This window comes from Passer montanus, unplaced genomic scaffold (genome assembly GCF_014805655.1).
Source record: "Passer montanus isolate IOZ18808 unplaced genomic scaffold, ASM1480565v1 scaffold89, whole genome shotgun sequence".
In the NCBI taxonomy this organism is placed as follows: domain Eukaryota; kingdom Metazoa; phylum Chordata; class Aves; order Passeriformes; family Passeridae; genus Passer; species Passer montanus.
This window is the reverse complement of record NW_024374256.1, coordinates 1,001,133-1,027,796: the sequence shown is the minus strand read 5'-3', so window position 1 is coordinate 1,027,796 and position 26,664 is coordinate 1,001,133. Positions and strand designations below refer to the sequence as shown.

Genomic DNA, 26,664 nt, shown 5'->3' with positions numbered 1-26,664 from the left:
ACTGACTGTCAGGGCTTTGGACAAACAGGTTCTGTGAGTTCTGTGTGTGTAAAACTCACATCACTGACTGTTGGTACAACACATTCCAGCTGCAGAATTCCTCTCTTGGATGGGAAGAGGGGAGCCCTTGCTGGGACAGGGTGGGGGCAGAGAGCAGCATCAGAACCCCCAGCACCCCTTTGCTCTGGCTTCACCAGAGCCTTCCTCACCCAGAGCTGAGCGAAATGGGAGAAGAAACACATCCTGCAGCTTGGAGTCAGGAAATGCCTGGGGAAGCAGGAGGAGGGACCCAGCCCAGAGAGGAACGGGTTAAACACAGCCCCTGGCAGAGCAGAGCTGGCTGCCGACCCTGCCAGCAGCGCTGCTGAGGCAGAGGCAGCCACAGAGCCATCCCTGGGCACTTGGTCCCTGCCCGGGGCCATCCCGGGCTGCAGGCAGAGCCCGGGGCGGGGCGCGCAGGATGCTCCGTGCCCTTGGCTCGCTCTGTCAGGCTCAGCCAGCGTTAATTGTTCACTTATTCACACTCACTTCTGGCCCTGTTTATCTCTTCTGAGATCCCCAGCTCCTTCTGCGAGGTTATGAATTGCTGGGAGAGTAGACAGGAGTCTGCTTTTCATCAGTCTGTTCGGCACGTGGATCAGGAACCCTGCAATGCCCCAGCAGGGCATGAACACAGAGCTGCTCCGGGCTGTGCCCCAAAGAGCAGAGCCACAGGAGGCAAACCCACAGCTCAGGCAGGCAGGGGCTGGCACAGCTCAGTCAGTTCAGTCAGGCAGGGGCTGGCACAGCTCAGTCAGCTCAGTCAGGCAGGGGCTGGCACAGAGCTTTACCAAAGGCTGGTATTCAGCAGTTCATGCAGCTGGGCTCAGCATTCCCAGGACTCCCAGCCAGAAGTGCAGCCAAGCCAACCCTCAGCTCTCTGAGGTGAATCCCGAGCCTGTGCACCCTGAGCTGAGCCCTGAGCTCTGATTCTGTGGCCACTTTCCAGCTGGTGACTCCAGGGCATGCCCACAGCTCTGGGGGTTCTAGTGCCCAGCTCACCCAGGATTTAATTCTACAAATCCAAGGCACTACCTGGGGAAACAAATGAGAGCTGGGGGAACCCTGAGCAGGTTTATTAAAGCTTTGCACACTCACAAACAGATGCAGGCAGGGTTTGACTTCCCTGACTTGAATCCTCTCCTCCCATGCCCAGCACACCCCAGGGCACCTCCGGACAGGAGTGTGGGTGTCCTAACAAACACAGGATGCTGTTTTTCCTTCCCAGCCTGCAGAGCCACACCACACAGAGCTCCTCAGCTGCCTGCCTGATGATGCAAGCAGTGAATAAGCACGAATAAAGACACAGAAACTGGGTGTTGTTTGTAGAAGTGAGGAGCAGAGCCCTCCACCCAGCGCTGGGGATACCAGAGCTCTTGCACAACTCAGCTCTCAGCCTGCTGCTCCTTTTCATGCACCTCTGTCTCTGTGGGCACTTTTTCACCAGGAGCACTCGGGAAGTTTTCCTTGCTCCCCAGCTGGGATGCCAGAGTGGGATTCCTGTGTCAGGATTTCCCTCAGACTCTGCTCACCATGAGCAGGCCTGTGCTGGCCTGCCAGGGCTGCCTCACGGGCAGCTAATTAGTGGTACTCAGTTCTAAGAATTGGAAGATGATCATTAACTAAAATTGGTTTGAAACCTCCAGTTTTGTAGAGGCCGAGTCATTAAAACAGGCAATGGGCTCCTCTGTGTTTTCCTGAGAACTCGCAGAGCTGGAGGCTGGGGAGTCACCCTGGAGGGGAGCGGGGTGGGAATGAGGGAGGAGGGCAGGGGCAGGTGCCAGGCCCAGGGACGGGCACGGGGGTCTGTCACACGCCCCCCGTGGCACCCCCAGGGCAGCCCAGGTGAGCTCCGAGCACAAAGCAGGGCCGGCAGCTCCCTGTGCAAACCCTGCTGCTTTCACACGACCTTTGGTGCCTCCATCGCTCCCATCTCAATCTTCAAAAGGAGCTGGTGGGCTCCGGGCGAGGAGTCAGGAATGCTCTCACATATTTGGGAGCTCTTTGCGCAACCCCCAGCAGCTCCTTGGCTGGAAGGGATGAGCGATACTGAGCCAGTCAGCAAAACACCCACCTGGCCGGGCAGGGCCGGGGACTCTCCCCGGCAGCGTTTCCCTGCGCCGGGACCTCAGCCCGGCCCAGCCAGGGCTGCCCCGAGCTGCACGGAGCCTCTGCCTCCATCCCACCACTCCCACAGGGCACACTCGGGAGCTGCAGCCAGCGTGGGGCTCACCCTGCAGAACCCGGGGGGGTTGTGGGAAAGGGAGCCCCAGAGCATCCAGCAAAATTCATCCTTGCTCTGCTGGGAGCATGAAGTTACAACTGAGATGGCTTTTGTAAATCAGGAGTGGTGCTGCTGGAGGAACTGAGGCTCTGATGGGTAAATTTTATCTGGCAGGAAAATCAGACTTTCAGAGCAACTCACCGAGGGGTGAGAGGTCCCCAAACCCCCAACCCTGCGTGCACACAGAGCCCAGGGCTGCCTGCAGCCCTCCCCATCTGCCTGCACAGCAGAGCCAGCTGTCCCCATGGCACACCCTGGCCCAGAGCCACCCCAGAGCAGGGCCCTGACACTCCCCTGACACAGCAGGGACAGGGACTGCAGCTTCCAGCTGTGCCACGGGCACTGGGGGGTTCCTGGTGGGACTGGTTTTAACCGGAGCTGAAATTCTGCTGCAGGAGGACTCACAGAATCAACACTGATTCAGAGCCATCCTGCTGAAGAAGGAGTTTGTGATCTGAAGGGAAGGAGTGCTGGGGAGATCCCAAAGGCTGATAAACCTCCAGCTTATCTGTGCTTCATCTCAGAGGCCTCAAACAGTACTGAAGTAATCCAAAACTCACCAAGCTGACACATTCCAACATTTCCAAATCCTCTTCCCAGGGCTCTTTCCTCCCCACTCACAGGCCTCAGGTGCATCTTTAACATGGCCAGGAAAGGCAGAGGATGAAGAGGGAGGAGGAAAGGCCCTGGTTTTCATTGTTCAGAGGATTAATTAGAAAATACAGGGCTCCCCTTGGCATCTGATGGCCTAAATGGGAAGCAGCTTGAGGCAGTTTGAGCACAGGGCAGAAGGAGCTCAGGGACCCAGTCCCAGCTGGTGCCACAGCTGGGCACGGTGGCTGCACAGGGCACAGACCTTGGCCAAACCACCCTCAAGCCCTTTGGTGCTCCTGGGGTCACCTCCCTGCCCTGGCTCCTGGGCAGCCCATCCCAACTCTGACTCCAGAGCTGGGGGAAATGGTTCCTTTTCAGTCCTTGAGCCTTTATTACTACAGAAAATCCAAAACAACACAACCAACAACACAGTTACAAAAGGAGTTCACGAGAAATGTGAAGCAGCCTGTGTTTGAAATGCTCTGTGTCACCATACTGAGTCCAGTATAAAACAATGCATATTTATACACATATAAAATACAAAAGGGACAACACAGAAATGTATAAACAGGGTTGTGGAGGCCTCTGTGGTATTTACAGTCAGAGATGGGGCAGGAGGGGGATCAGCAGGCAGTGTCCGTCCAGCAGGAGCTGTGGCTGCATCTGGAGAGTCTGTGCCAGAGGGGAGCTCAGAGCCAGGCTCAGCCCTGCTGGGAAAGCTCTGCAGGGTCTGGGAGAGGCCAAGGCCTGGGCTGGCATCAGTCACTGCCAGGGCCACCAGCTCTGCCCTCTGCCCAGGCCTGGCAGTGCCACTTGGTGTGCCCAGCTCTGAAACGGCAGCTCAGGCCCGGTGCCAGAAGGGAATAAAATATAATAAAAAATAATAATAATAATAATAAACTCAACAGAGCCAAGTTCCACGTTCACAGGATGATCTCACAGCAGTCTGTGGCCCCCGGGGCCGTGGGGGTTCAAGTCAAGGCAACAAGAGCAGGCACAGGGCTGAGTTCTGTGGGGCACACGTGCCAGCTCGGAGAGAAGTGCCAGGAAGTGCTGCCTGCAGCTCTTTAGAGCTCTTTGAGGATGATCTGGAACTTGTTCTCTGCCTCTACCATGTCCAGCAGAAAGGCCATGTGGTTGCTGTAGTGCTGGATGATGTTGTTGTCCATGTTCACCAGGATCCTACAGAGAAGAACAATGGCTGGGTCAGATGCAGCACAGTGAAAGCAGTTCACCTTCCCCAGGCTGAGGGGCTCAACCACTGTTAATGAATGAATTCATTAATTAAAGCCATGGCACAACACAAGGGAAGATGCAGCACAGAACAGTCAGCAGCCCTGGGAGCTCTGTCATGGCACAGTCAGGAATTCCAGGGGCTGCTGGGCCGGGGCTCTGGCACTGCCCGGGCTCTGCCCAGTGCATGGGAATCTTCCCAGCACCACCCAAGCCCTGGGCCCCAGCCTGGCCTCCAGCAGGTGCCCCACAGAGACCCTGTGAGTCCCCAAAAGCTTCTCCAGCAGAGCTGATCCTTCACCTGTGCCTGTGTCAGAGCAGGGAGCCAGAGAAGTCACCCGTGCCTCTTGTGCTGTGCTCCCACCTGATCTGTAAACCCCAAACGGCCCCAGGGATGTTGATCAGGAATCAGCCCTGGATTGTCCCTCCAGACCAAACCTCACCAAGACCCAGAACTGCTCCTGAGCCACCCTGGCACCGCGTTCACCTGCTGAGCTCCCCCCCTGCAAGGGCCATGGCTGGGGCAGGCCCTGCCTGCTGCCAGGCCAGGAGTCCCACTGAGCTCCTCTGGCTCCCAGCAGATGAGGATCTGCCCCTCAAGCTGTAATTACCAGGAGAAGATTGTTTAGGGTGGAGCAATCGGATAAAATTATTGAAAATTAAATCTGGGGGAGCAGGAAGCTGGGCCTGACCCTGCCACCACCAGAGTGCAGCTATCTGCCATCTCCCCACACTCAGAAGGAGCTGCTGGCATGGGTCACGTCCAGCCTTCATTAAAGCAGGTGTCAAAATTATTTATTTCATCTAATTTCCAGGCGTGGCCTTTCCTTTTCATGAGACACCTCTTTGCTCCTCCTGCCTGGTTTCCCTCCCAGTCATCACCAAACCCTCACTGCTTATCAGATCGAGGCATGAACAAAGCCAAAGCCAAATTGAGTGAGGTGCCTCTCCCCTGAAGCCACCAGGGCTGGTCTTTGGGGAGAAAATTCCATTTCTGGGGCTCAGGGATGAGCAGCATCAGCACAGGTGAAGAACTCCTGCCAAGCTCAGATGCTCACTATGGGCCACCCCTCATCCTGAGCCAGGGACATTCCAGCACTTTTTGCAGAAGCAAACACTGATCCCTCTCTGATAAGTTCTCCATAACCTCAGGCTTTCAGACTGAGACACAAAGAATCACCATCAGACTCCCCAAACAATTCCACCTTCACCCAACTTCCTTTCCTTGGGAGACTTTACCCTCCAAACAAATATAATACAAACAAGCATTATCCCAAATCTTTAAAGCCCAGAAAGATCTGAGTTTTATATGCTCCAAATAGCAGAGCCTGACATGGCTCTACCTTTTATTATCTTGTTAAAATGCTCTTGGAGCAATGGCAGGGCTGGAGAGGACAGGTTTGGAGGCAAGCATAAAAGCAGATGAGAGATTAGCTTACCCTCTTTTGCACTTTTTGTAGACTTTATAAATGCTTTCTTCAGGAAGCCCATATTTTTCTGAAATCTGTGAGAGAAAACATGGCAATTCCTCATACTTGTAAAGTGAAATTCCCATGATAAAAATCAGAGATAACAGCGAGCCAGGGTGCTCAGCAGCAAAGGGTTCCCCCTCAGTTTCACTGCAGGGAACAAAATCATGATCTCAGCATTCTCCTGGGCAAGTTCAGCTTTGGTCTTGGGGTGGCAGGAGTTTTGTAGGTTTTTGCCAAGCATTTTCCATGAAGGTTTTTGACTCTCTGTGGTGAGGGATGGGGGAAGGAGAGGATGGCAAAGAATGCTCTGTGCTGACGTTTTTCAAACACCCTATTTTTAGAAGTTTGTAAAACCAGCAGAGCTTAGAGTGCAGCCATAAAGCCACCCCAAATCTGGGAGGTTTATTGTTTGTTTCCTTCCCAGCAGTCTCCAGAGAGGGCTGGGCTATCAGAGATGCTGCTGATAACCATGGCAGAAATATGTCCTTGTGCTCCTCAAACACAGCCAGGGAATCCCAGCACGAGGCCAGGGAGAGTTTCAGAGCACACATCTCCAGCCTGGAGAATGGAAAAGGTGTTTGCAGTGGAAAATATGAATGTGCTGTCACAAGAGGAGACTTCCACGAGGATCTGGAGGGGGCAGGAGGTGTGAGCCTCCCTCTGCAGCACAGCCCAGCCACGCCAGGAGCTCCTGGGACAGCTCAGCTCCTGCTCCCACCTCCATTCCCATTCCCAAGGGAGAGCAGGCAGGAGAGATGGGCAGCCCACATCCTGCTCACCACCCCCTTCCCTTTGATCTGCAGTCTGTCCATTCCCCAGGGGCTCTGGGGGCACTCACAGCTGTCCTGAGGCCCTGCAGGTCCGGGGTCTTCAACATGAGGGCATCAAAGACCTCCTCGGCCTCCCTGCGCACGTAGAGCAGCACTGCAGGAGAGCAGGGCAGGGTCAGGGTGCTGGCAGGGCCCCAGGGCCCTGTGCCCGTGGGCTGAGCACCCCAGGGTTACCTCTCTGGGGGTCTTCGTCCTTGCTCTGCTTCGGGGGCAGCGCCTCGAAGTCGTCGGCGAAGGAGGCCCCGCTCCTCTTGAGGGGCAGCCTGGGCAGGGGGACAGACAGCTCAGAGGGACAGCAGGACACTGCAGCTGCTGCCTCAACAGCCACCCACTGCAACAGCCACTGACTGCAACAGCCACCCACTGCAACAGCCACTGACTGCAACAGCCACCCACTGCACCAGCCCCCCACTGCACCAGCCCTCCAGCAATGCAGCACTGGTTTGTGATTACAGCAGCACAGGGGGGCTCAGGGAGGGGCTGCAGAGCCCCTGCACCTCCTGTGGGGCACACACGGGGAGATTCTGCTTTTCAACTGTGATTCCAGTACATTCCAGTTTATTTTCCAGCCTCTGGGGATTTGAGCCCTTCAGTGGCAGCTGTGATCTTTTCCTCTCCCTTTCAGGCATTGTCTCCATGAGAACAAGGGGACAATCAGGAAGCAGCTCGTGTTGGAGTGACTCTGACAGGGACAGAAGTGTGTCCAGGTTTCTGCAGCCCTGAGTCCCTTCCAGGACAAGGTTTAACTCGTTCTGACTCTCAGGGCATCAGGGAGACTCTGAGCTGTGTTATCCTGCCCTGGGGTATCCAACAGCCCTGACATTCCAAAGGAACAGAGCAGCTGATGGATGGGAAATACACCCTGCTGCATCCTCACCTGTTTGCAGAGTTGGGAACAGCAGGAGGGAGCACCTGCAATGCAAAGAAATGCATCTGTGAGTTTGTGTGCTAGAGAGGCTGGGGAGGCAACTGGGGCACACTTTAAACATCATTTCCCTCCTCCTGAGCCATCCGTTTCCCCACACAGTTAAACCCAAACATCTGTTTCTTAGATTAAATGAAATTTAATGTAAAGAACTTCCCCCAATTCCCTGTTTTTGACAAGCTGAGGCAGTGGTTTCTGAGGCAGGGAATGCTGAGGAGCTCTGGAGGACACTGGACAGAGGACAGTGAGGGGATGTCCCCCCCCCACGGGGATGAGATGGCCACATTTGGCTATAATTTATCTCCTCCTGCTATTTTTGCTGCCCTGCAGTCCCATGCAGGTGTGTAAAGCACAGAACACCTGGCTGGAAGGAGCCTGGCACGGTTACCTCAGCCAGCACTGCTGCATGGCCGGGCCACTCGGGACAGGGACCTGACCCCGGCCCCACAAAGGGCTCGCTGGGGCTGGCAGCTGCTGGGGCCCTGCTGAGCCTGGCAGGAGGTGCCAGCCCCGGCACTCACCGAGCCACACCTCTGGGGCGTGGAGAAGTGCACGTTGGGGATGAAGAGCACGGGCTGCGTCTCCAGGTCGCTCTCGGGCCGCAGGAAGGTGAGCTCGTTCCCTCTGAAGCCAGAGAGCAAACAGCCTTTCAGACCTACAGATGGAGAGTCCGGGTCATCTCAGCCCCTTCCAAGGCTGCCACGGCCGTGCTGGGAGCAGGACAGGAGCCTGCAGCACCTCCGGGCAGCCCGGGAGCATTGCCAGGGGCTGGGGGGCTCCTGGGGGCTTGGGGAGGGAAGGAGCATTCCCAGGGGCTGGGGGGCTCCTGGGGGCCTGGGGAGGGAAGGAGCATTGCCAGGAGCATTGCCAGGGGCTGGGGGGCTCCTGGGGGCCTGGGGAGGGAAGGAGCATTGCCAGGGGCTGGGGGGCTCCTGGGGAGGGAAGGAGCATTGCCAGGGGCTGGGGGGCTCCTGGGGGCCTGGGGAGGGAAGCAGACAGGGGCTCCAGCAGGAGCACACACAGCACTCACCGTTGTTGTTGGAGTCCAGGCATTTTCCTTTCCTTCGGAACTGTTTCCTTTCATCATCCCTCATCTTCCTCTCTGCTCCCTGTGGGAAGATCCAGGAAAATTTAGGACATTGACATTTCGAACACTGGCAAGAGAGGTTCTGTGGCCACCTCTGGGGTGTGACACCTTAAGGTGGATGCAGCCTTAACTCAGGAATGGCCACCTCAGGGACCCTCCCCAGCCCAAGGCAGGACTCTCTGACACTCAGAAATTAGAAAAACAAAAATAAAATTTGCTTTTACAAATGAAACACACAGACAAGAATAGCTGTGAGAATTTTTTCCATGGGAAATATCTGAGACTGGGGAAGAACTTCCAAGGAAATTCTCATCTCTTTTGATATTTAACAACTGGTCAAAAATAGAGTCAAAAATAGAGTTTATTGTGAGGCACAGTCAGAGGTCTGGGCTGCTCTGGGCTCTCACAGCCTTTCAGGTTTTATTCCTGGGGCCTCTGAGCAGCTGGGTTTGTGGAAGGTGGGAAAGGAGTGCTGCACCTTGTCACAGAAGATCTTGATCTGGCAGACAGCCCTGTGCACCAGCTGGCTGCTGCCACTGCCACAGTCGTAGGTGTCGATCTGCAGGTTCAGGGGGACACCCTTCACCCCCTTCTGCGAGGAGAAGTCTGTGCTCAGGCAGTTCACCCCGATGAACACCTGCAAACGGGACAGCTTGGTGCTGCTGGAAGCCCCCCGGCAGCAGGGCCAAAGCAGCTGCTGGGCCCCCTGCAGCCCTGCCAGGGCCAGCCTGGCAGGAGCAGTTGGTTTCCCACCTCAGCCTCTCCCCCCACACCCATTCCAGCTCAAACTCAGCCTCTGCTCTCCCAAAGCCCTGCCTGGGGATGTTCTTGCTGCTGTTTCTGATCTCTCCTTTGAAAGGGACCCTCAGACAGCAAAGGCCTGCAGGAAGGGAGGAGGGCAAGGCTGCAGCCTCAGGAATTGCACAGCACTGCTGCTCAAATAAATATTTATCCCACACTGGGCTCCTTTATCACCAGGAGGGAGTTAACTCCAGTGGGAGCTCTGGAAGAAGAGCTGAGCACGGCTGGAATCCAAACTGTATCTCCAAACTCCAATTCATTGGTGTGACCTTGGAATTCCCCTGGACCCTGGGGACAGATTTGCAGGTGGAGAAGCTCCCAGAGCTCCCTCAGCTCAGGATTGCAGCCCTGAAACCTGATGTCAGCTCGAGACAGTTCTTAGGGAAGAAAACCTCTTCACTGGGGGGGAAAGTTTAATAGGAGACAGAAGTAACAGGTGCCATGGCCAACCCAAACACCCAAACACCCGACCCCTCCTGTTCCCAGCCCCTGGCCCCTCCTGCCTCACTCCCAGCCCTCCCAGCTCTCTGAAGTCTCACCTCTCCCTGCCCCAGGCAGGGAGTGAGCAGAGTTTCTGCTAAGAGTTAAATCCAGGTTTGCTGAGATGCCCCCAGGGCTTGCCACATGCCTGACATATTTCCATTTCTGACAGCTCTGCCTTGAAGACATTTGTTAACCTCTTGGGTTGTAAAAGACCCAGGTTGCCATGGGGCTTATTGAGATCCCAAAGCCAGGCAGGGTTTTCCCAAGCTTCAGAGACTTGGGGTATTTATGCTTTTCTTTTTTTTTCCCTTAGTTACTTTATCTGTTTTTCAATCCCCACTAGATACAAATTGTTCATGAGACTCTGAGATGCAGAAGAGAGAACAGAGCTGCAAAGACGTGGCTGTAATGAACTTTGCTGGCTTTGAGGTGAACAGGGGTGCTGGGAGCTGCCTGGCTCCCCCCACACCCCACGGGCACAGCAGGGTGGTCAGGCACGGCTGCACCCCCTGTGCAAAGGGGGCTCTTTGTTCCCTGAGCTGGGTTTATTTAAACAGGCTGCAGCTACCTGTGAGCAGAGCCTGAACTGCTGCACAGCCCTTTCTTCAGCTGTCCGTCAGCACTAAGAAAACATCCCTGAGCCAGTGTGGGTGTAGCCAGGGTGTTTGTGAGCTCGTGGCAGTGCCTGAGCACACGCTGAGGCTCGGGTCCTGCTGCTGTCCTGCCAGCAAACCCTGCCCTGCCAGGGCTGGGGCTGGCACCTCTGTGTGCCCGGGCTCTCGGGAGGGAGCTGCAGCTTGGCTGAGGACCATTCCCAGCCCCCCTGCACGGGCACTTTGTACCTTGGCTTCCTCGTGGATGTTCCACACGAAGGACAGGGCGTTGTAGGCCAGCTCCTCGATGTTCTGCACCGTGTTGAAGTTCTCCTTGCAGTCAGCTGGAAGGCAGGGGAGGAGCACTTCACACCGGGGCTGAAACTGGCCACGTTCCCGAGGCCTCCCACCCCAAATCTGCCCCTGGCTGCTCCCAGGGCCAGGGCAGCCCTGGGGGCACTGGAGTGGAGGCAGAAGGAGCCCAGCCCCTCGTACCCACGTCGATGACTCTCTGCTTGGCCGTGGGCTGCCGGGAGTGCCAGTGCTTCCAGAACTTCAGCTGCTCCGTGGGGATCTTCTCATTGTCAAACACGATCATCACCACGCTCTGCAACACAGCACAGCCAGCTCAGCACAGGGATCAGTGCCCCTGCCCAGCACAGGGATCAGTGCCCCTGCCCAGCACAGGGATCAGTGCCCTGCCCAGCACAGGGCAGAGCAGTGCCCCTGCCCAGCACAGGGCAGAGCAGTGCCCCTGACCCTTCCATCCTGCCCTGCCTTCAGGGCCATGTGAAACATGACATTTTATGCTGGGGAAGCTGAGCAGGGCAAGGGAAGGGATTTGGGCACATCCACCTCAGGGGCTGCTCCGAGGCCTGGCCACCCTGTCCTGGCTCAGAGCTGTTCCCAGCAGGGCCCCCCTGGCCCTTTGTGCACCCCTGAGCTCCTGTGACAGCTTCCAGCTGCCAGGGAGGCTCTGCAGAGCAGCAGAGGATTATCCCGTGGGACTGGATCCACCCCACTCATCCCTTGAAGCCAACGTGAGCCACAAAGCCATTCCTGCTCACAGCAGCTCTGCTCGCAGGCCAGAGGAGCTGCTGGATGTCCCGTTGCAGAGCTGTCAGCAGAGCTGTCAGCCTGTCTCTGTCTCTTACCTTCACTTTATTTGAGGACAAGTGCAAACATTTGCTGTCTCCAGCTGTCCGCAGTGTGATGGGGTAGAACTGTCCTTTGTTGAGGTAGGCCATGGGAGAGTCCCCAGATTTGATGTGAATGGCTTTGGGTGACCCCAGAGTGTATTCAAAGTCACTTGGATGGAACAAAGAGAGAAGGATGAATAAGCACAAGCTGCTGTTTCACTGCAAAAGCAAAACAGAGCCCCAGGAGCCTCCACCCCACGGGTTACAGGCTCCAGTTTCTGCTCCATTCCCCACCTCACACACCCTGACACAGCACATTCTGATCCTCCCCAACACCCTGGGCAGCAGCACTGCTCCAACAGCCTCATTTTAACCCCGTTTTGGATTAAAAACCCCTGGATGTGACTGCAGCCAGTATTTGTGTGTGGATGGCAACAGAACCATTGCTCAGCCAGCAAAACACACAGAAATGGGTCCCTGTGAAGGGACTTCTACAACACCCTAAACTCAGGCTCCTGTCTCCAATGCCATACCCATCGCTGGCTGAGCCAGGGAGACTCTCCCCTCATGGTGCTGTAGAAGGAGGACCTGCAGGACACCAACACCTGCTTGGTTGCACAGAACTGGGCTCAGAATCCCAGCTCGGGGACCCTCAGTGTGGTGGGCACCAACTTTAATCTCTACAGAAAAGCTTTGTGGTGACACACAGACAAGATGTCACTGCTGGCAATGGGAATTTGAAAGGAGAGCCTGAATTCAGCAGCTCTGAGGCCTTCAGCAGCAGCTGTGAGCACTGAAACCATGAGGCCACGGCTGGTTTCTGCTGGGAGGAATCCGTGCAAGCCACCACCTGTACAGGAGCCTTCAGTCAGACCCTTCAAGTGCCCTGTTTAGTCACCAACCCATCTTCTTCCTGCTCCACCTCCCGTGATGCCATCTCTGAAGATGGGCTTGGCAGCTCCTCTTATCTGGAGCCAGGAGAGCCCGAGAGCTTCAGTGCACAAATAAACAGTGAGCAGGAGCCGCTGCTGGCTGTGTGAACATCCCCACGTCTGACAGCTGACTCACCCAGTCAGCTGACTCAGGAGCAAATAAAAAGTGGGAGGTGAAATAATGTTACCTGCTGGGAGGTTTGATTTGGTATCTGGAGCAGCAAAGCTCTGCCTGGCAGAGGGGTGGAAGGAGGAAGAAATCCCTCTCATGTTTTAGGAATGAGAGGCAGTGGCACCCTCTAAAATCAAGGCTGACTAACAGTGCTAAGTGAGAGCCCAAACCTCAGATTAGGGGAGGCTGATTATCACCCTCATGCCCTGCCAGCCTCCTTTTCCCTGTCATTTACCCCATTCCAAGTGGCAGCCACCGGGGTCCCTCTGTGTCACCAGCCAAGCAGTGCTCCCTGGGGAGGGGCTGTCACCCTGAGATGTGACAGAGCTGGCCCTGGACTGGCCCAGTCTGGGGGCAGAATGAGCCCAGCTTTGGTCTGAAAGCTCACGGGGCACCCCTTGCTCCAAAACCACCAGGGAGACACAGCTGGTGTCTGCACGAGCACGGGCTCTGCCACGGCTCTGTCACTGCCCAGGCTGGGCTGGGCACAGGGGAGGGATGCAGCCCCAGGGAAGAGACAGAGCCACGAGTTCCCTGGAAGCCCCGAGGCCTGGGCTGCTCTTACCTCTTCACTCCCTCCGTGGGGTAGCTCTCGGGGCAGGGTGGCTCTGGCTGGGCTTTGAGGATGTCACTGAAGAGCAGCGACTGCAGACAAGAGCAAACACAAACCCAGAGTGAAACCCTCATGGCTTTGTGCATTCACCTCTCAAAGACTTCCAAAATCAACATACCCCCAGAAACCCAACATAACCCCCCAGAGACCCAGCACAACCCCCCAGAGACCCAGCATAACCCCCCAGAGACCCAGCATAACACCCCAGAGATTATTTGAGGACAAGTGCAAACATTTGCTGTCTCCAGCTGTCCGCAGTGTGATGGGGTAGAACTGTCCTTTGTTGAGGTAGGCCATGGGAGAGTCCCCAGATTTGATGTGAATGGCTTTGGGTGACCCCAGAGTGTATTCAAAGTCACTTGGATGGAACAAAGAGAGAAGGATGAATAAGCACAAGCTGCTGTTTCACTGCAAAAGCAAAACAGAGCCCCAGGAGCCTCCACCCCACGGGTTACAGGCTCCAGTTTCTGCTCCATTCCCCACCTCACACACCCTGACACAGCACATTCTGATCCTCCCCAACACCCTGGGCAGCAGCACTGCTCCAACAGCCTCATTTTAACCCCGTTTTGGATTAAAAACCCCTGGATGTGACTGCAGCCAGTATTTGTGTGTGGATGGCAACAGAACCATTGCTCAGCCAGCAAAACACACAGAAATGGGTCCCTGTGAAGGGACTTCTACAACACCCTAAACTCAGGCTCCTGTCTCCAATGCCATACCCATCACTGGCTGAGCCAGGGAGACTCTCCCCTCATGGTGCTGTAGAAGGAGGACCTGCAGGACACCAACACCTGCTTGGTTGCACAGAACTGGGCTCAGAATCCCAGCTCGGGGACCCTCAGTGTGGTGGGCACCAACTTTAATCTCTACAGAAAAGCTTTGTGGTGACACACAGACAAGATGTCACTGCTGGCAATGGGAATTTGAAAGGAGAGCCTGAATTCAGCAGCTCTGAGGCCTTCAGCAGCAGCTGTGAGCACTGAAACCATGAGGCCACGGCTGGTTTCTGCTGGGAGGAATCCGTGCAAGCCACCACCTGTACAGGAGCCTTCAGTCAGACCCTTCAAGTGCCCTGTTTAGTCACCAACCCATCTTCTTCCTGCTCCACCTCCCGTGATGCCATCTCTGAAGATGGGCTTGGCAGCTCCTCTTATCTGGAGCCAGGAGAGCCCGAGAGCTTCAGTGCACAAATAAACAGTGAGCAGGAGCCGCTGCTGGCTGTGTGAACATCCCCACGTCTGACAGCTGACTCACCCAGTCAGCTGACTCAGGAGCAAATAAAAAGTGGGAGGTGAAATAATGTTACCTGCTGGGAGGTTTGATTTGGTATCTGGAGCAGCAAAGCTCTGCCTGGCAGAGGGGTGGAAGGAGGAAGAAATCCCTCTCATGTTTTAGGAATGAGAGGCAGTGGCACCCTCTAAAATCAAGGCTGACTAACAGTGCTAAGTGAGAGCCCAAACCTCAGATTAGGGGAGGCTGATTATCACCCTCATGCCCTGCCAGCCTCCTTTTCCCTGTCATTTACCCCATTCCAAGTGGCAGCCACCGGGGTCCCTCTGTGTCACCAGCCAAGCAGTGCTCCCTGGGGAGGGGCTGTCACCCTGAGATGTGACAGAGCTGGCCCTGGACTGGCCCAGTCTGGGGGCAGAACGAGCCCAGCTTTGGTCTGAAAGCTCACGGGGCACCCCTTGCTCCAAAACCACCAGGGAGACACAGCTGGTGTCTGCACGAGCACGGGCTCTGCCACGGCTCTGTCACTGCCCAGGCTGGGCTGGGCACAGGGGAGGGATGCAGCCCCAGGGAAGAGACAGAGCCAGGAGTTCCCTGGAAGCCCCGAGGCCTGGGCTGCTCTTACCTCTTCACTCCCTCCGTGGGGTAGCTCTCGGGGCAGGGTGGCTCTGGCTGGGCTTTGAGGATGTCACTGAAGAGCAGCGACTGCAGACAAGAGCAAACACAAACCCAGAGTCAAACCCTCATGGCTTTGTGCATTCACCTCTCAAAGACTTCCAAAATCAACATACCCCCAGAAACCCAACATAACCCCCCAGAGACCCAGCATAACCCCCCAGAGACCCAGCATAACCCCCCAGAAATCCAACATAACCCCCAGAAACCCAGCACGACCCCCAGAAACCCAGCACAACCCCCAGAAACGCAGCAGGAGCAGCAGCAGCCCCAGCAGCAGAGCCCAGCTCCCCAGCAGCCTGACCTCCTGGGGATCCTCCTTGAAGGTGCTGTCGGGCTGCCAGCGCTGCTGCGGGGCCAGGGGCAGGCTCTCGAACAGGGAGCTCAGGGAGCTGCTGTCGTACACGTCCCCCGGGGCCACCAGGAAGTTGTCTGGGGTGGCCTCCAGCTTGCTGGGGCCCGGAGGGAGCAGGGCTGCCTTGTGAGGGGCAGGGACAGCCTCGAGGCTCAGGTTCTTCTTGGGGGGCTCGCAGAACTCCTGGCTCATGGAGACGTTTTCTGACAGCAGCTTCATCAGCTGGGCTGAGCCATCCAAGGGGGGCAGCTCAGGCTCGTAATCCAGCCCGTGGCAGTGCCTGCTGAGAGAGTGCTGGCTCAGGGCAGGCACAGCGGGCACCCCAGCACGGTGGCACTGCCAGCAGTGCCTGCATTGCTGTGGCCCGGCTGCCAGCTGAGCCCAGCAGAGCCTGGCAGCCCCTGGCATCTCCAGCCACAGCACCCAGGGCAGTCAGCAGAGCCAGAGGAGCTCAGCAGATCAGGGATGACCACAGGGAGTCAGGGAATGGGGTCTGGACGTGGTTTGGGGCTGCACATCCCCTGCTCCTTCACTGAGGCCACCACACACCCAGAGCAGCAGGGGTGTAAGAAAGGTGACTGCTCTGGGGGCTGCCCATCATAAGTCTTTTCATGGCTCATTGATGCTGAAAGTTTATTTTTCTATACCCTTTTCAGAAGGAAAAACAATTATTGCACAAATTCACTAACTCCAGCAACTTAGGAAGCAAAACCCCAAAGCAGCTTAACTCAGTTTACTTCTGAAGGAGTGAAGTATCACTTGAGGTTTGTTCTGTCAGGTGGTTCAAGACTGACAATGCCAAAGTACACAGCATCCAGGAAGGGGAACTGAACTCACAGCGGCCATTAATGAGCCATTAATATAATAGGCAATTATCTGAAAACCTCAAAGGACAAATGGGAGTCACTGGGAGAGAATCCTGGGAGAGTGGAACAGAAACTCTCATCAGCCCAGGGAATGAACGAGGATTTGGCCATTCAGGCTCAATCCTTGTGCCCTTTGCAATTGTCACAAAATAGGAAATAAAGGCAATTTCTTCCTCTGCTGCAGATGAGCAGAAGCCCTGTGAACAGCCAGACAGATGCTCAGGGGTGTAAATGGGTGTAGCTCCATTTCTGCCTGCTTGGGACCTGGCCTAAGGAATTTTAATGTGTGTCTCAGGGTTAATGAGCTGCACTGTTGCTGCTAATAACACCGTGCTTTGATGTCTATTTTCTGCAAGCTCAGAGCCCCAGCCTGCATTTCAGCAGCTGCAGGAGAGTGAGGCAGCTCCAGAGAGCAGCAACTGAAGCCAACCTCTTGGCCAGGTCATTGCGTGCCATCATCCCAGCTGGGAGGATCCTCTTCTCCTTGGGCACCTGGGAAAGGCAGAGCAGAGGTTGGTTGGGGCTGGATTTTGTGACAGGGAAACAGAGCAGAATTAAATAAAATAATATTGTCTAATAAAAGCAGAGAAAACCCCACGAGAAGAACAAACAGCAGAGCTGGGCTCTGCCCTGGGCTCCCAAATAACCTTGGACAAGCCACAGCAGCTGGTTCTGGGCAGGGCCTTAAAAGCACCAAAGAGAGTGGGGAAATCATTCCTGTTCCCAGCCAGGATAAATCAGATCCACATTGCTCAAAGCTCCATCCTGCAGCAGCACTGGGAGATAAACCTGTGGGGTCTGCTCCAGCCCAAAGCCCTCAAAGCCCTTATGGGTAAAAATCCACACTCAGGGCACCCGGGTTCAGGATTTCCACATGTTCTGAGCTCCCTCAAAGTGCTGGTTTGTGCCTCAGTTTACCCCTGGGGACACTGGTGGCACAGCTTGGTGGATAAACAACTCAGGGGGCTCAGTAGCTGGGGGAGCTCAGGAGAGGGGTCCCCTCCAGGGTGGTACATGTTTTACACACATTCTGCACCTCTTTTACCCCGGTTTTACCCGTTTTAGCCCAGTTTTAGCCCAGTTTTAGCCCAGCCAGGGGCACCCACCATGTAGTAGTCGTAGAGGAGACTCAGGGCAGCCACGCTGTCGTCGTCCCCGTTCACCCTCATCATGGCTTTGGTGGCTGCAGTCAGGGGGTTCTCCAGGTAGGTTTTCCAGGCTTCGTCCTCGCTGGTGTAGGGGAACTTCTGGAAGTTCATGGTGTCATTCTTCATCAGACGCACGGATCTGAAACTGGGGGGCCGGGAATCGGGGGAGCTTTTCCCACAGAGGTTTCCTCAGGAAGGGCTTGCCCAGGGCTCAGTGGGATGGAGCAGGGATGTTGTCCTGCTCCTGAGCTCCCAGAGCCCTTGGGATCACCACCTCTGCTGCTGTGGCTGGGCACAGAACCAGGCCAGAGCCTCTCCCTTCCTGCCCAGGGAGCAAAACCCAGCAGCTGCTCCTCCCTCCAGCCCGTCCTGCTCTGTCCCAGGGTGCTGGGCACTACAAAGGAGCAGGGAACAATTTTCCCTTGGATGTGGAGCTCCAGGCCAGCAGAGCCCAGTCAGACACAGTCACCCAGATGAAACCAAACCTCATTGTTTTCCTTTGCTGCAGTCCATGGCTTTTAAATTATTTTTTCCCAACCATTTGTAGATGATTTTCCTCAGAGGGAAGCAGACAGGCAGATCACAACCCCCTCCCTTCCACTAAAAAATTCCTGACTGAGGTGAGGCTCGTGGGACTACGTGAGAAGCAACACACCAAAATAATGCCCTGCCTGTCCTCACTTCTGGCACTTTCTCCAGGCCTCTCCATCTTATGTTAATAAACTGTCAGACACTTAATTACCCAAACATGGCTCATCTTTCCTTTTCCTCCAGCAAGCCCTGCCAGCAGCCAGCCCAGCAGTGCCTCTGTGCATTCCCTGGGAGTTGGAATCCTGGAATTGTTTAGGCTGGAAAAGACCCCAGAGATTGAGTCCAGCCTTTGGTGGAATCCCAGCACGTCCACAGAGGCTGAGCCCTGCTCCTGTCACACCTTCCTGTCACCACCACAGCCCACAGCATTCACCACAGAATCACATCTCTGTGGACAGAAATTCCCTTTTGCTCAAAGGGGAAATGTCCAGGAAGGGCAAGACTGGGTTTTATTAGAAGAAAGGTTTTGAGAACTTTAAATCTCCAGAGCTGCCGGGAGCTGACTGGAGCAGAGCCATGACATCAGCTGCTGCTGTTTGTTCATGGAAAGGCAAGGGAATCCTTCAGGAGTTACAGCAATGAATGCTCCAGTTTAATGGCGTTTTTACAAGGAATATGTTGCTTTCATGAAGCCACTATCCATATATCTATAAAACGTCCTGGTCTAGACTTTTAAGTGAATCATTCAGAGGACAATAATTCCTCTTGGGATGCCCCTGGCACCCCTGAAGCTCCCCGTGGATGCTCTGTCACCAGCACTGCCCCCTGCACAAATCCGCACTGACCCTGCAGGGATGCCTTGGGCTGCCCCTGGCTCTGACTCCCCAGCTCCCCTTGGCTCACACTCCTGCTTGGTGCCTCCCCTGCCTAACAGCACAAACTACAGCACAGAATTACTCTGCAGTTCAGGAATGACAGCTGATTTTTTCCATGAGGCCACCAAGGGCTGTTTCTGCTGTCCGTGTCACCTTTTCCTGAGGAATCCTTTGCTTTCCCTGCACAGCCCAGCTCTGGAGCCTGGCTGGTGGCCTGAGGAACCAGCAGAGAAAAACACCCGGGGCAGGATGGAGCAACAGAGCACTGGGGGGCTGAGCAAAGCACCCACACAGCCAGGAGAAATGGCTAAAGTAAAACATTCCCCGTGTGGTTATTCCCTTCTGCCTCCCTGCCCCGCACCTCTGCTGGGAGAAACCCTGGGAAAGGCACCCAGGGACCCTGGCCTGGCAGAGGGCAGAGGCAAAATGCCCTGAATGGAGAGAGCCAAAGGTGGGCACACAGAGCCCTGGTGCTGCTGGCAGCAGGGGGACAGCAGGGGGACAGCAGGGATGGCAGCAGGGGGACAGCAGGGATGACAGGGGGACAGCAGCTCAGGACAGCAGGGGGACAGCAGCTCGGGACACGCTGGGAGCTTCAGGCAGGTTCTGAGGTGCTCAGAAGCCGCAGAGCCCTGAGAGGCAGAGCAGCAGCTCCAGGCACTGGAACTGCACTGGTCCCAGCGAGGCTGGGCTTCACCCAGCTGAGCAGTGGCACAAGTGACAGGATTGCACCTTTAGCCCACCTTGTTCCCATTGCAGAGTCCATGGGATCCCTGGGAGGCACTGGGATGTGTGAGTGAGCCCCTCAGGGCCCACCCTGCAGGGAGTGAGGGCACATCCACCCCACTCACTGTCAGCCCTGCTCTGACCCTGCTCCCAAAGGGCACCACGGCTCCCCAGCCTCGGAGGGAGAGGTGATCTGAGGAGAGAAGCAGCTGTGGTGACAAGTCCAAGGCACCTTTTTGACACCAGGACCTACAGGACACGGTGGTCACTTTGCTCCCCAGCCCTTCAGAACGCACAGGTCCCATCAGCAGCCTCTGCGAGGCACAGCTGCAGGAAAGTCACCCAAATCCAGGTCCAAACACACCAGGAGAGTCACCCAAATCCAGGTCCAAACACACCAGGAAAGTCACCCAAATCCAGGTCCAAACACAGCTGAACTTTGCTTTCCTCCCTGCCTGTGATGCCCCTGCACGTGGCCAGGCTGTGTTTGCCCATTCCAAGCTCCCTGCTCTGTTTGGCACAGCCAGAGCTCCTTTCCAGGCCAGGGAAACACAAACCCTGGGAGCTGCAGCCTGGGGCCATGCGCAGAGCGGAGCAGGATTTGGGGCAGGGAGCAGTCTGTTTGTTTCCAAACACTTGGGGAGTGACACGAGGTGATCCCAGCCCCTCTCCCGCTCCAGCCCACCCCACCTGTTTCCCCAATTTCTCCTGGTGATGGATAAACACTCAGGGCTGTGCTGGAGCAGGAGAACATGCCCAAAGGGTCCAGGTGGGGACAGCAGCCAAGCAGGAAAGAGCCCTTGAACTCCTGCTGCCTCTGCTGGGTGTCTGGGAGGCTCTGCTGGCCTTGGAGCTTGGTGGAGCTGCCTTTGTTCCCTCCACTACACCTGGTTAAGCTCCAGCCTAAATCCTGGCCCTGCCAGATGCTGTGGCTGCAGAGCAGCACCACCATAAACCCTGGTGAGCAGCACCACCATGAACCCTGGTGAGCAGCACCACAGAGAGCCCTGGTGAGCAGCACAGATGCTGTGGCTGCAGAGCAGCACCACTGAGCCCTGGTGAGCACCACCATAAACCCTGGTGAGCAGTCACTGTCAGCCCTGCTCTGACGCAGCAGCACCATAAACCCTGGTGAGCAGCACCACCATGAACCCTGGTGAGCAGCACCACAGAGAGCCCTGGTGAGCAGCAGCACTGAGCCCTGGTGAGCAGCACCACCATAACCCTGGTGAGCAGCACCACTCTGAACTCAGGCACAGGACAGAGCCCCCAGCCCTGGGAGCTCAGGGCTGCCCCAGGCAGCTCCTGTGGGGGTTCCATCAGCTCTGGGCTTGGCCACTGCCCTCTCCTCCCTCTTGGAAGAGCCCTGGTGCTCCCCAGGCTCCTGCCAGGATGCAGGGAGGATCAGCAGTGCCCTGGCGAGGCAGGGCCAGCAGCTCTCCCTGGCAGGGACTGCAGCTGCAAAGCCCTGTCAGGAAGGACAGCATCCCTCCGAGGGCCCTCAGTGCTGAAGCCAAAGCCCTCAGCTAAGCTGGGATTTTGTAATTCCTTTGCAGGTTTGATAAACAAGCACACCTGAAGGCAAGGTGACAGCACAGCCAGCAGTGAGTGCATTGTCACCAGCCCGCTCACACAGCCAGGCAAAAATCCAAACAGAGACAGAACCAGGAAAAAAACCCAGCAAGAAACACAACAAACACAGACTAGTGATGGAAAACAGTGCTGGGGAGCCAAGCACAACACAGAGTGACTCCACAGGCCCAGGAGACCACGCTCTGCCCATGGCCCCTGACCTGCACTGCCTGTGGGACATTTCCTGGGATGTTTTCTCTGGCAGCTGCAGAACAATGTGGGCTCTGTCCCTGGCTTTGTGCAGGGCCATTTCAGCAGCACCCTCAGCCCAGGGTTCACTCAGCTCAGTGCAGGAGCTTCTCCTCCCCGGGTTCTGTGTGGCACAGGGGGGATCCAGCCCCCCCAGGCTGGCACAGCACGGGGCACCCTGCAGGAATGCCATGGGGAGGAAAGGGGACACCAAGAACAGCTTTGGGACACGGCTCCTGATCCCCACAGGGCTCTGGGGCTGCCAGTGCAGCTCTGTGGTGACTCCTTGGTGGGGTGGGCACTGATCCCCCCCAGCAGATCCAGCGGGGAGGCTCTGCAGGCTGGGCCAGACAAAGCTCCTGGGGCAGCTGCTGCTGGGGAATGGGGGGATCCCCCTCCCCTGCCCTCCTGGGAATGGGGGGATCCCCCTCCCCTGCCCTCCTGGGAATGGGGGGATCCCCTCCCCTGCCCTCCTGGGAATGGAGGGATCCCCCTGATCCCCTCCCCTGCCCTCCTGGGGCACCCCAGACACCTCAAACCAGCTCAGCGTTTGTCCCCATTCACCCAGCCGAGCTCCTGCCCCTGCAGCTCTTTTTCAGCGCAGCAGAAGGACCAGGGGACAGGGCTGACCCTGCAATGCTCCTCCTGGGCTGTGCAGCAGAGATGGGGCAGCAGAGGCAGCCCTGAAGCTCTGCTGTGGGTGCCAGCAGTGCTGGCTGCTCTGCCTCTGCAGCCTGGGACAGTCCAGGCTGTGCCTCAGCCCAGGACAGCCCCTGGAGGGAGGCACCCCCTGGCAGGCCTGCCTCGGTGCCTCCCCTGGCAGCAGAACAGAGCTCACATCCCTCTGCAGGTCAGCAATTCTGGCTGATTTCTCCCAGCAGCAATTTCTGATGTCAGGTGGTTCCGTTTTGGGGCGTCCTGAGTTTCAGGGATATCTGACTCCAAAGGGAGACACAAACCAGGCCCTGAGCATCTGCTCCACTGAAATATTGCTGTGAGCTTCCCTCTCATTGCTGCTTTCACTGTGGACAGACCCAGGCACTTCATGGACAGTTATTCCTGCACACAAACCCTCCCTGTGCCAACACAGCACACTTTGCACTGGGGCCCCCAGTGCTTCACCCACCAAAGAAGATGACACAGGTAATTTTTGTAGATTCTCTAACTCCAACAGCCATGACTTCTAAATAAAATTAAATTTTTAAAAATCCCTGTTTTACAAGACGTGGATTTAAACCCACCAAAGGTAGCCATAACACACAAACTTCTGCAACAAAATTTGTTTCTTTTTCACTCCTCTTCAGACAGTGTGGTTTTTCTAACCAGTAATCAGCTACTCTGGCTTGTCTGTGCTCAGGACAAAGCCCAGCCTGGCTCAGGGCTCTCTGCTTCCCTCAGCACACCCTGCCAGGGCTCTGCAGGGACACTCTGGGGATGTCACAAGGAAGCAGCGAGCCGAGGAGAGCAGAGCTTGGAGCCTTCAGCCCCAGCTCCTGCTCAGTCTCAGTCGTGTCCCCCCAGCCAGGGCTGTGCTGGTCCCTCCCTGCCCGGCTGCAGCCACAGCTCACGCCTGGCACGGGGCCGGTGCCCTGCTGAAGGTGGCAGAGGTGGATCCTGTTGCCCAAGAGGCTCCAGGAAGCTGTGCCAGGGCAGGACACTTGACAGGAGCCTCACATGGAGCAGCTGCTCCCTGCCCTGCCCCTGTGCCCGCAGCTCTGCCCCCTCAGCAGGGTGGGCTCCCCCTGTGCCTTTCCCTGTCCCTTCCCATCCTGGAGGGACCTTTCCCCTGAGCAGTCTCACTCCAGGTCTCCCACAAGGTGCACTCTGTCCCCCTGCCCTGGTTCCGTGTCCTGTGAGCACAGGAGCAGCAGCTTCTGCTTCATTTTGGGTTTTGTGTTTCTGTTTCACACAACACCAGCCCCAGCACAAGGTGCTTCCGAGGATGGTTCTGCCAAACAAAGCTGATCCAGCCCTGGGAAGCAGGCAGAGCTCGGAGTGCCAAGGGCAGCAACAAGAGCTGGGCAGAGCAGGAGGCTCAGGGCAGTGCCAGCGCTGAGCACTGAGCTGTGCCCAGGCTGGGGACAGGGATGGGGTCTGGATCAGCCTCAGCCCCCAGCCAGAGCTGCAGCCAGAACACCCCAAGGGACAAGAAATGAACCATCAGAGCCCTGCAGTGCTTTGGGCTGGAAGGGACCTGGCAGGGACAGCTCCCCCTGCCCCAGGTGCTCCAGCCTGGCCTGGGCACTGCCAGGGACCCAGGGCAGCCCCAGCCTCTCTGGGCACCTGTGCCAGGGCCTGCCTCCCTCACAGCGGGGATTTCTTCCCCAAGTTCCATCTAACCCCAATGGCTTCCGTATTTGTTACCCTCCAAGCCTTGCAAACTTGGCTGTGAGCAGTGCATGTAATCACGAGCTCAGTAATGAGTCCCCCTGATTACCATTCCTCAGCTGGTGCCTTTTCCTCCTCGAGCACACACAATTCCAGGATCCCTTCCCTGCCATCACTGATCCGAGGGCTGGCAGGTGCAATCCAGGCACAAGTGCATTTTTGGATGAATATGTTACACTGATCAACAGTTCAACCCCCAGCCGAGCCAGAGCAGATCCTCCCCAGAGGAATTGTCTTTATTCTGCACATTTCCCTGGAACCATTCCCATGGACCAATCAGCCCAAGATGGGACCCAGAGCATCAAAGCAGAGATACTGTGCAAATGTTGATTCACCCCTGCTTTCAGTCTGGAGTTTATTCAGAGGCCTTTTACTCCTTTGTTGGAATTGCATAGCAGTTATTTGATTGTTGTTTCTTTAATTTACAAATCTCTTTTTCTCTTTACATAACTTTAAAAAAAAATCCCAGCCAGGCTCCCTTGCTCAGCTCGGTTATCCCTTGTGTGCTTTGCTGCCAGGGTTTTATAAAAGGGCTTTAACTTTTCATTCACCAGGAGCATAACTCAAGTTTTAATAACACACCTTATGCATGACAAAAATTTGCTTCTGGCGATCATGGTTTCGACCACAAAACCACAACTGGGAGTAACTCCTGGTTAACTCCTTGCAGCCCACGCAGGCAGAGTTAGACACAGGTTCAGGGTAGAGGACTATGGAAATCAGCAGTTAGAATATTTTAAAATAGGCAAAACATCTCCCCCTCCCACGGCACGCTGCTCCTTCCCGGTCCTCTCGGGGAGTTTGGAATCCCAGAGGGAGAGGTGGGATCCTTCTCCCAGCGGCCGAGCATCAGCCACATCTGGGCAGATGTGCCGGGCTGCTCCGGTGTCTGCCCAGCCCTCCCCGGCGATTATCGCGACACTGGCAGCTCGGGGGCTCGCGGGGGGGCTCTGGCAGCCTGTCCCCATCCCCCTGCCCCGCTCTCCCCGAGCGCGCCCCTGCCCTCCGCTCCCGCGGAATTCCCACCGGGATGCGCTGCCCGGAGCCCTGCGGAGCTTTGGGCGAGCAGCCCCCGGCCCGGGGTGACCCCAAACGTCCCCCCGGTCCTGCCCGGGCTCGGTCGGTTCCTCCCGAGGGGTTTGTCACGGGAATAAAGCGGAATTTCCAAAAGCTGCTCCCCAGGATGGGATTTTGGGAAAGCCCCGCTCGGGGCCCAAAGCAGCCCCGGGGCTGCTCCCCCTGCCCGGCAGCCTCAGGGTTAACAGAGGCAGCGGCCGTGTAATTCCCGGCCGTAATTAGCGATAAATCCATCAATCGCGCGCTCCCAGAGCCAAACGCGTCCTCCCTCCCAAACCTCAAAAGCACCGGTTCTAAACGACCCAAAAACTGCGGCAAGCGGAAATTTCGGTGACAGATTCGCACTCAGTCCGAGCGGATTGATCCCGGGATTTACACGAAATAATAATTAGCGCTGTGCCTTTTCAGGGTTCTTAATTAGGAGGAGATGGGCTGACACAGCAGCTCTGTCAGGCTTGTAAACACACACGGGCGAGCGGGTTTCTCCCAAAACCACCGCGATCTCCGCACTGATAGATGCCATTTCTATTTCTTGATCGATATTTTACGCGCAAATCCTCCCTGCAGGGCTCAGGGCCGGGCTGGGGTTCAGCACCGAGTGCCAGCAGCTTTGCCACTGCTCCGCAGCCTGCCCCGCAGCCGTCACGCCAGCCTGACACTTGTTTGCTGACACCATCAGCGTCCAAAAGTCCAAAATATTTCGGAGATGCCAAAATTAGGAACGAGAGTTATACAGGATCGATAGGTGTTAAAGGCTTTTTCTTATTCAAAAGATTAAATTATTGGATAAGGTCATAGTGTGAATCCATTTACTTAACAGAAAAATCCAAACAAACAACAAAAAACGCACAAAAACTAAACCCCAAAACAAACAAAAAACCGAAAGAAAAAAAAAAAAAACACAGCACCTCTACCCAAACAAACAAATAAAAACAAAATAAACAAAAAAAAAGGGGGGGGGGGAAATCATAAAACCCTCAACAAAAAAGACACACAACAATCCCCACCCCTAGAAACTAGAGACTGACAAATCCTTTGGAAGGTATTTTCTCAAATAAATAGATATAAAATTAAACCAGATTCCTGTAGCTGCTGTTAGATTTTGTTGGACAGAGGCAGAGCAGATTGGCTTTAGACATAAACCCCGTGTGTCAGTTTTAGCTGGGGATAAAAAAAAATAACCGGGATCGTGGTTTTTAACAGGTTCTGAATGGAAAGGAGGGATTCCTGAGGAGGGATTCCCGAGGAGCGATTCCTCAGGAGGGATTCCCGAGGAAGGAATCCTGAGGAGGGATCCCTGAGGAAGGATTCCCAAGGAATGATTCCTGAGGAGCGATTCCCGAGGAGCGATTCCTAAGGAGGGATTTCCAAGGAGGTATTCCCGAGGAGGGATTTCCAAGGAGGGATTCCTGAGGAAGGATTCCCAAGGAGGGATCCCCGAGGAGCCATTCCCAAGGAGCGATTCCCAAAGAGGGATTCCTGAGGAAGGAATCCCAAGGAGCGATTCCCGAGGAGGGATCCCTGAGGAAGGAATCCCAAGGAGGGATCCCCGAGGAGCGAGTCCTCCCCAGAGCAGCGGCAGCCCGGGCAGCGGCAGAAGATCGGGAGACGCTCCCGTGCCGTTCTGTAGAGCCTGACCAACACCGGGGCAGGCAGAGGAGCAGCCGGGAGCAGCAAAGCGGGGAGGGCAGCGAGGGCTCGCACTTACTCCAGCTCCTGGGCCATCGGCGCGGTGCGGAGCGCTGGCTGGGCTGGGCTGGCTCGGCTCGGCT

The 26,664-nt window shown here is 56.1% G+C and overlaps 1 protein-coding gene and 1 long non-coding RNA gene across 2 annotated transcripts in view; one reads left to right on the top strand and one right to left on the bottom strand.

Annotated features, from left to right (window-relative positions):
- The window catches only part of LOC120513839, a 16,242-nt gene extending 8,552 nt beyond the window's left edge, over window positions 1-7,690 (top strand). The window contains exon 3 of the long non-coding RNA XR_005630364.1: window positions 7,078-7,690. This is a non-coding gene — a long non-coding RNA (uncharacterized LOC120513839). The remainder of the gene's footprint in view (window positions 1-7,077) is intronic.
- On the bottom strand, window positions 3,246-26,664 carry GRHL3 (grainyhead like transcription factor 3). The gene is made up of 16 exons (XM_039733604.1): window positions 26,601-26,664; window positions 17,433-17,619; window positions 16,757-16,818; window positions 15,410-15,740; window positions 15,056-15,135; window positions 11,496-11,649; window positions 10,837-10,948; window positions 10,591-10,685; window positions 8,943-9,101; window positions 8,408-8,486; window positions 7,899-8,032; window positions 7,330-7,364; window positions 6,627-6,715; window positions 6,461-6,546; window positions 5,590-5,654; window positions 3,246-4,099 (listed from the first exon to the last, which is right to left on the bottom strand). The coding sequence occupies exons 1-16, from the start codon at window positions 26,615-26,617 to the stop codon at window positions 3,985-3,987; spliced, it is 1,800 nt and encodes a 599-aa protein (XP_039589538.1). The 5' UTR covers window positions 26,618-26,664; the 3' UTR covers window positions 3,246-3,984.